The 9141-nt window shown below is 42.6% G+C and overlaps 1 protein-coding gene across 1 annotated transcript; it reads left to right on the top strand.

Annotated features, from left to right (window-relative positions):
* Nucleotides 1-325: 325 nt before the first annotated feature.
* TNFSF8 (TNF superfamily member 8) lies at nt 326-1555 on the top strand (the record flags this gene model as incomplete). The annotated part of the gene is given in 2 exon segments (XM_029086660.1): nt 326-602; nt 1158-1555. Coding segments are annotated over 2 exon segments (675 nt in total), but the record flags the coding sequence as incomplete, so codon positions are not given.
* Nucleotides 1556-9141: the final 7586 nt, after the last annotated feature.

The raw sequence follows: 9141 nt of genomic DNA, 5'->3' as shown, positions 1-9141 counted from the left end.
GTTGCTCAAAGCCTCATCCAGCCTGGCCTTAAACACTTCCAGGGAGGGGGCATCTACAACTTCCTTGGGCAACCTGTTCCAGTGTCTCACCACCCTCACAGTGAAGAACTTCTTCCTAATATCTCATCTAAACCTCCCCTCCTTCAGCTTAAACCCATTTCCCCTTGTTCTGCCATTAACTGCCCTTATGAGAAGTCCTTCTCCAGCTTTCTTGAAGCCCCTTCAGGTACTGGGAGGCCACTATAAGATCTCCCTGGAGCCTTCTCTTCTCCAGGCTGAACAGCCCCAACTCTTTCAGCCTGTCTTCACAGGAGAGGTGCTCCAGTCCCCGGATCATCCTGGTGGTCCTTCTCTCTCCTACATGCTGTTCAAGCTGCTGCTGCTTGTCGCTTTACAGCTGCTGCTGTGGAGTTTGTCCATAGCTGGGTTATAGTAAATAAATGAGATGCCAAATGAGATGCTGACAGTATTTTATAGTACCAAAAAAAACCAGGAATGGTCACTTAACCTGTTGTTTCCTTCAGGGAACACCTCTGAAGACTATTTAAGAACCCTAAGAATCCAGAATATCCTGACCAAGAGAGCCGCCGCGTACATGAGAGGTCAGTGGGGAACTCAGTGGAGGGCAAGAGTTGGCAAAGAGAGATTGCAGAGCTGGCTGAAGAGCAGGCTGAGCATGTTATTCAAACTGGTTTTACTGGCAAATAGCTTTTTTTCATCAAATAAGTATTTTATAGGAAAAAAAATCCTTAGCTTTCCTGAAATGTGGGTGTGTTTGGTAAAGCCCCTGTCTGATCACATAAACTTTATTGTTTTTAAACTTGATAAGAAAAAATAAATAAAGAGAGACCTTCTGCACACAAACACATGAACATACATCAGTATTATTTCCCTTTAATATTGCAGAAGTTCATTTTCACTGCATCTCCCTGTCTTGAGTTTCCCAAGGGCTGTGTAAGTGTCCTTGGAACTTTTTAACACCCCACTTCCACATGTGAGCTGCTTGGCCAAGGCCTTTTCTTGGAGCTTCCTGCAGGAAATCACTGAACAGATATCCCCATTTACCAGGAAATACACTGCTGCAAGTCACATCAGGCTGAATTTAGGTCACTAGAGCTCAGCTACTCATTTTAAAATTTGTTTGCTTTCCTTTCTAGTCTCCAATCCAATAAACAGCTCAAAGCTGAGCTTGGTGGAGAAGGGCATTTGTGAAGGCATCCAATGTGAGAGTGAAGAGCTGGTGATACGGGAAGAAGGCCTCTACTTGATCCATTGCCACTTGAACTTTCATTTTCCTGACTGTTCAAACAGCCCCATCGACCTCAAGATAGAGCTCCTTGTGAACGACAAAGTCGACAGGCAAACATTATCCACATGGTGTGCATCAGAAACGTGCCAAGAAAAGACTTTTAAGACCTTGTTCCAGCTCCATTTAACATACCTGAATGTGAAGGACCGAATATCAGTAACACTCAATCATCCTAAATTCTTGAATGAGATTTCTCTTCCCAATGATAATGTTCTTGAGGTCTTGAGGTACAGCGATGAGATGTGAGCAGCTCCCTGACTTCCCACTGCCGCCCAGAGTTATCTTTCTCTGGACACCAGTAGCCTGCTTTTACTAGGCAACACCTTGTTTTAAATTTCCTATCTTACCTCATCACTAGGGTCAACAAGGAACTTTGTGTGCGTCCCAGAACAAAACCAAAAGCACTGCAAGACCCACACCTGACAGATTGCTCTAGTTTGGCTCAGGGTAGGGTTGTTGTTGGACTACCCAGCATATAACCCACAGATCTACCAATGGTTCCTCAAAACCATACCACATAAACGCAGATTAAAATGTAACTAGATTATGGGAAGAAGACGTGACATCAAGACTTTTTTTGGCTAATAAAACCATACCACGTAAACACAGATTAAAATATAACTAGATTATGGGAAGAAGACACAACATCAAGACTTTTTTTGGCTAACAGACTGCTGGCAAGGTGCCTGTGCTCAGGAGATGGGGAAATCTTTTTAACTGAATTTTATGGAGTAGTATTTTGATGTGGTCTTTCCAAGAAACTAACAGTCAAAGCTTGTATTTAAGATCTTCTTCCCAACTGGAGCATGCAACCACAGTAGGTTGCACCAACTGGAGTAGGTTTAGCAGTAGAATCGTATGAAAGCAAAGATGATGACATTATTGACTCTCAAGATGGTAACTGAAACTCTGGGACAGAACATAGGAGATTTGAGACTTACAGGATATTTCTGTGCTGCATTCTGCTACGGACTTTATGCGATTTACTTCCAAGTGTTTTCCTTTTCCCTATTTATCCATCTTTTCTATTTAAATATTAAGCTCTTTGGGGCAGAGACTTTGTATATACACAGTGCTCAGCCTCTGTTCACACTTGGGGTTTCTAGACTTTTCCATAACAAATATTAAAATAATAATCTAGTTGTGCCATGTAACCAATTTAATTACGATGAGTTTTCCTCGAACCCCATCCCACCTGTTTGACAGTCCCCCGTGTGACACCAGACCACATTGGGGTGGAAATGCACCTCTAATGCCTGCACTTGCAGAAAAATCCAAGATTTAGAGCTGAGGTCCAGACTATGATCCCTGAGATCCCACTAAGGTCTATTTTAAGGGAGAACCATCATACCATCAGATGTACCTGAAGGGAGCCTACAAGAAAGCTGGGGAAGGACTTTTCATAAGGGCAGTTAATGACAAAACAAGGGGAAATGGGTTTAAACTGAAAGAGGGGAGGTTTAGATGAGATATTAGGAAGAAGTTTTTCACTGTGAGGGTGGTCAGACACTGGAACAGGTTGCCCAAGGAAGTTGTGGATGCTCCTCCCTGGAAGTGTTCTCGGCCAGGCTGGATGAGGCTTTGAGCAACCTGGTCTAGTGGAAGGTGTCCCTGCTGCTGGCAGGGGGGTTGGAACCACCCTGGATGAGCTTTAAGGTCCTTTCCAATCCTAACCATTCTATGATTCTATGATTCTATGATTTTCATTGGTATCCAACTTTTTTCCCTTGCCTACCTGCACCTTCTTTCCTTTACATGAATAGAGCTTGGTGAACTCTTCACACCAAAACATTGAGTTGTATATTTAGCTTCTGGCTTCAGAAACTCAATAAGTGTTTTATTGTTCAATCTTAGTTACATTGTCAACTGATGTAGCTTAGTTTGTGCGTGCACACTCAAAATACTCCTAATAGGAGTAATTTCCTACTTGGGTTATGTCACCAGAAACTCATGGTACACATGGTGAGGAGGTTTCATCCTGTCGACCAGATGACTTCAAAATACAGAAGAAAACTTTCAAAGGGTCATGAGCAATTTATATGATTCATTGCTCAAGACACCTACTTTATGTTTTGATAAACATTGATTAAAACAAACAATTCTTTTGCTATTAATGGCTGGGGGGGGGGGAAGAAAATAAGAAAACAATTAAATAGTTTAAATCCATATTTTCTTTTTTTTTTTCCTTTAAAGAAAATAAGTTTATTTTTATAAGAGTCAGCTTATCCTGCCTATGCCATTGTAACCTCCACGGGGATCTCCTCACCCCTCTGAACCCTGAAAACCTTTCAAGTCTCTGAATAGGGTTTTTAACCTCTATCTGCCTCCACTTCAACACACACAACTAATGCCCAGAGAAGTTTAAGTGAGTCTGGCAGTCACGAATCATAGCTCTTGAATATAGAAAAGGCAGCTAATGAATGAAAATATTCATTTACTCACACAGAGCCCACACCCCTGCCTTTCTCTGGAGGTTTTGAATTGAAAGAGAAAGACCATTCTTTAAAATAATAAAGCAGCTTTCTGCATAGGATGATTTTATTCTATTATTTTGCCAGATGGAGAAAATCCTGACAAAGTAGTGCTAAGCTTCTCAGCCCCAGGCTTTTTAATACTAGGGGATAAAGTAATCTGGCCTCTACTCCGTTGCCTCTGAGAAAATAAGAATAAATTAGAGCCATAAAGAAAGCCCATTAATAGTGAGCAATTTTGCCATCAGTTATAAAAATGTTAAATAGCTTTCACTGAAATAAGGCCCTGAGCCAAGCAGCAGCCTCTGCTCTTTCTGGCACACTCCAAAGTCACTTCACTCTCTTTCCTTCTCTTATTTCCTAGGTTTTGGAAGTAGGTTATTTTTGACAACAAAAATAACTGTACTAAAAAAAAAAACAAACAAAAAAAAACCAAAAAACCCCCCCAAAACCCCAAACAAACAAAAAAACCCCAAAAAAACCCCAAAAAACAAACAAACAAAAAAAAGAAAGACCAAGCTGATTCTTTGCACAATGTCAGCAAAGAATGACATTTTCATCATGTCATTGATGAAAAATGACATCATTTTTCAGCATCTTTTCAGCAGCATCAGCATCAATACACCTTGGGGAACAGCCTGTTCCCACGGTCTCAGCTTCACCCTTTGCAGTAGATGAGCTTTTCTAGAGGAGGATCTTCACCCTTCTGAGGAGCACCTCGTACCTACAGCCCTTGCTCTGGTTCCCCACCGCAGGGCTCAGTCCATGAGCAAAGGGACACTACTGGGAGCACTGAAGTCACAGAGGAATTTTGAAAATCCCTCCCCTTGTCCTCAGATGTGGCAAACGTGTGGCTTTCTGTGCCTCTGCTCTGTTGCTGACTTGACCAGAAACAGGAAGCAGCAGCAATCTCACAAGCAAGTCTGTTCTGTTGAGGTTTCTTGGCCCTTCTCAGACACCAAAGAAGTTGCACTCTTAAACCGTGTTCTGCTTGGCTAAAAAAGATGGAGGGGAATTAATATATACCATTATTCATAATCTTGGTTGACAGAAAAAGATGTGTATTATTGGTTTAATTTAGCCTGTTGTTAATTGCTATAGAAAATTTTAATAGGGACTTAAATAGAAGTCAAATCAATGCAATACACTTCCATCCCAGCTCGCCCGGGGGCAGCAAACCAAAATCAGATCAAGTTTAATATCAGAGATTGTGGAGTTGGATCTGAACTTCACCAAAGCTGTGAAGACTTTGAATCCAGGATTGTAATTAGACTTCACCTCCCGTGAAATTGGCCTGAACCCAAACTCCTCAAAGCTCAGATCTGAAAATTAGGTCATGGCTTATCTGACACACATTTATCATTTAGACGACGGAAGTGCTCGCTGAGGGACTTGGGAGTTTTGCCTTCACTTCACTTCTGGTTCTGTTTCATTTTATTTTCTCCAGCACTTCTCAGAGGGAGGAATTATCATCCTTTACTGTGACATGGGCCAACCAGGAGCTGTGTGCTACCTAAAAATGCACAGCAGTCCTATGATCCCACTTGGATCTGCACTCCTCTTATGCACCCAAGTTTCTTTGGAGAGCAAACAGCATTCTGCAAAAGCTTCACCCACTTACTCGTGCTCTTAAATTAATATTCTTATTCTTCATAATGCTATTAGATACAAAAATTACAGACAGCTCTCTTTTTAAGCACCTTATTCTGGAGTTTAAGTAAGAAAAAGACCACACAACTCAAATAACCAACCAGAAAGCCAAGTAAATAAGAAGCCCTTGCATTTTGGGACATCTAACAGAGCCTTACTGACAGCAGTTTAAAAAATGGAAGTGATACAACTTGTGTTTGGTGTGAACAACAAAGGAAAACCTCAAAGCAGAGGCAGCTTCTGGAGGAGGAATAACTGTAAAAATACAAAGTCTGACCAGCAACACTTGTGACAGCAGGAGTTGCACTCGGTGACCTCCAATCCTCTTCCAACTTCATCTTTTTGTGGTTAAAATAGGCTCAATTTCAAGAATTTATGATGGACTGTGAGGATACAGAGTCTTGGAAAAATGTTTTGGAAGAGTTTATTCTGCAGCAGTGACCTGACCCTGCCAGAGGAGCTCAGCTGAAGCGCTTTAAATTCCTAATTTCTCTTTTCAGCACTGATCCCAGGAGCGTGAAGATTTGAGTTGGAGGAGGGTAGAGACCAAAGAAGGACAGAACAGCACATTCTGAAATTCAGGCACTTCCAAGGAGAGTGAAGGTGGTGACCCCCCAGAGCCTGACATTCCCACTGTGGCCGGAGCCTTTGACCCCTCCAAGCTCAGCATCCCCTCTGGGCTGCAAAGGGCTCTCTGCAGGCAGCAACCAACCACCCTCCTCTGTTGTAAGACAAGGATGTTGGACTCCATGGGTAAAGTCACCAGTTTTTTCCTGAGATGCCATATCCTGTAGTATTGGCACACCGTTTCCCTTCAGCCCTGTCCACAGCATCTAAATTTAGGATCCCTGTTTCTCTTTATAGCCAGTGTGAAGCAAGAACCTCCAGGAGGTGAGTCAGAGCACCCAAAATAGCTGCCTGGATAAGACATCGTTGACTGCTCGGTGAATCCATACTCAGTCCAGTCATCAGGTCCTCAGCCTCAACAGCTTCATTCAGTTCAAGATAAATAAAAGATCATTTAATCTGCAGATTTAGAATTTATGGATGCTTTCAACTGATAATTTACAGCCACTTTCTACAGCTTCCCACAGAGCTCTGCCTGTGCTGGGTGAGGCTCATGGGAAGCCCAAGGCTCTCCAGCAGAACATGTTTGTAAGGTACAGCTCAAATGCCAACTAAAGTTGTTAGATTTCTGGATGCAAAAGTGTAAGATTTGCCTATTTAGGTCATTTTCATTCCCATCAGCACCATCTTGCTTGGACTTGCCCAGAATAGAGGGAGAGCAACATCTTGGAATTAGGCACCAATTCAACACTTAGGTTATGAAGTGACTGTCTTCTCATCTAAAAATATTTAGTAAATATCTGACTTTATTTTTTTTCACCCCTTCAGTTTACATATTTTTTAATTTCCTCACGTTTCTTTTCTTTTGCTTCTTCCCCTCTTTGCTTCTATTTTTCAGTCTCTATTTCTGCATATAACTGGATGGGAAAAAGCAAATAGATGTAAAGTAAGAGGAGAAAAAAGGAAGGACATCAAATTAATGTGAAAATTAGGGAAAAAAACCCCTATTTGAACAGTGAAATGAGCTCTACAGAAGCTCTGTCTCCAAGGATGTGAGTGAATATTGGTATATGCAACCTTCTAAAAATAAGTATTTCTAAAGCTTATGCTTAAGAGGAAGAATAAGTTTAATGCTTAAAAATGAGAATTTTAGGCAATTTTTATAATACTTTATATGAATATAATCCCAGGGACTTCAACCAAGTTCCTCAAGCTTGACAGTGGCAGAAAAGCAGAACTTTTGCCTCTGGCAAGCAGAATTGTGTGCAGTATAGCAAAGCCTTTATATTTAAAGGGGATTTTTTTTTCATGTATAAACGTGACTGTGTTGTGAGACAGTTCACTGAGGGCTTTAGCAATAGACACGGCTGAAATGTCAAAATCATTATATCATGTAAAAGGAAATAGTTCAAAGTTAATTATTGCAGTTTAAATATTGGGGGGAGGGGTGTTTTCCTGAATAAACACATCCGATTCATAACACGGTGCTAAGTGTGTCTCTAAGCGTGTTCAGACATATCACGGAGCATGTCTCCAGGTAAATATGTGTACAGACCTGATCCTGCAGCCTCACCAAACCCAAACCTATTCCTTACGGGTGAGTTCACCTCATGCTGGACCACAAGCAGCCCTTTGGACTACCTGTCCTTCTCCAGGTGTGTGGATCTCCCTAATAACATGCATTTAGTTGGACTTTTACTGATTAAGGTCCTAAGGGTAGGGAAGTGCTTAGGAAATGTTGGGTGGTTTAAATGTGTCGTGAGGTGAAATACACCTTAGGGTGGATTTGGGGTTGTTGTGGTTTAACTCATCTGGCAGCCAAACACCAGACATCCTCTCGCTCACTCTCCCTCACCCTGGGGAATAGGGGAGAGAATCAGAGGGGTAAAGGTAAGGATCCTCATAGGTCGAGGGAGGTGATTCTGCCCCTCTACTCTGCTCTCGTAAGGCCCCACCTGGAATACTGCGTCCAGTTCTGGAGCCCCCAACACAAGAGAGACCTGGAGCAGCTGGAACAAGTCCAGAGAAGGGCCACCAGGACGATGTGAAGGCTGGAGCAGCTCTGCTGTGAGGACAGGCTGAGAGAGTTGGGGCTGTTCAGCCTGGAGAAGGCTCAGGGGAGACCTTCTAGTGGCCTCCCAGTACCTGAAGGGGCTACAAGAAAGCTGGGGAGGGACTTTTCATAAGGGCAATTAATTAATGACAGAACAAGGGGTGATAGCTTTAAACTGGAAGAGGAGAGATGGAGATGAGATGTGAGGAAGACATTCTTTGGTGTGAGGGTGGTGAGACAGTGTCCCAGGTTGGCCAGAGAAGCTGTGGCTGCTCCTCCCTGGAAGTGTTGAAGTCCAGGCTGGATGAGGCTTTGAGCAACCTGGTCTAGTGGAAGGTGTCCCTGCTGCTGGCAGGGGGGTTGGAACTGGATGATCTTTAAGGTCCCTTCCAACCCAAACCATTCTATGATTCTATGAATTTAATAAGTGAAATAAAATAAAATTAAAATAGTAATTATAATAGTAATAAAGGAATACACAAATGAATGATTCACAGTGCAGTTGTGCACCACCTGCTGAGCAATGCCCTTCCTCTTCCCTGCAAGTGATCCCTGAGCAGTTAAAATCCCAAAACCACAATCCCAAAAGAGAAAGAGCCAGCTTTTCAGCCAACTCTCATTTCTATACTGCACATGTTGTTAGATGATATGAAATACCCCATTGGCATATCCATATTCATCTTACTATGTTCCCCTCAACTTCTTCTGCACCTGCACTAGCAAACCACGGCAAATTGGAAAGTCCTTGATTTCCCAGCAACAACCAAAAACATCAGTACGTTATCAACATTCTTCTCATACCAGATCCCATACTGAATCCAAAACACAGTTATTCCAGCTACTGAGAAGAAAATTAGCTCAATCCCAGCTAAACCAGGACAGCGTGGTTGGCTGGTCTCCTGTTACACGGTTCAGACCCTCAGCAGTGTGATGAGGTTGTGCAGCAATTACTGTGCTTGTCTTCAGTCAGTGGCATTGGGGCAAAGACTAGTGAACGTATCCCAGTGCTCTTGATGTGACCAGGTGGTGATGAGAGACAGATCTGGCCCTGAAAATGTACCAGAGCTGCATTTCCCAGATGCAGAGAAGTT

This window comes from Antrostomus carolinensis, unplaced genomic scaffold (genome assembly GCF_000700745.2).
Source record: "Antrostomus carolinensis isolate BGI_N321 unplaced genomic scaffold, ASM70074v2 scaffold37078, whole genome shotgun sequence".
NCBI lineage: Eukaryota > Metazoa > Chordata > Aves > Caprimulgiformes > Caprimulgidae > Antrostomus > Antrostomus carolinensis.
Note: the sequence above shows the minus strand (reverse complement) of the source record. Positions and strands in the feature narration are given on the sequence as shown.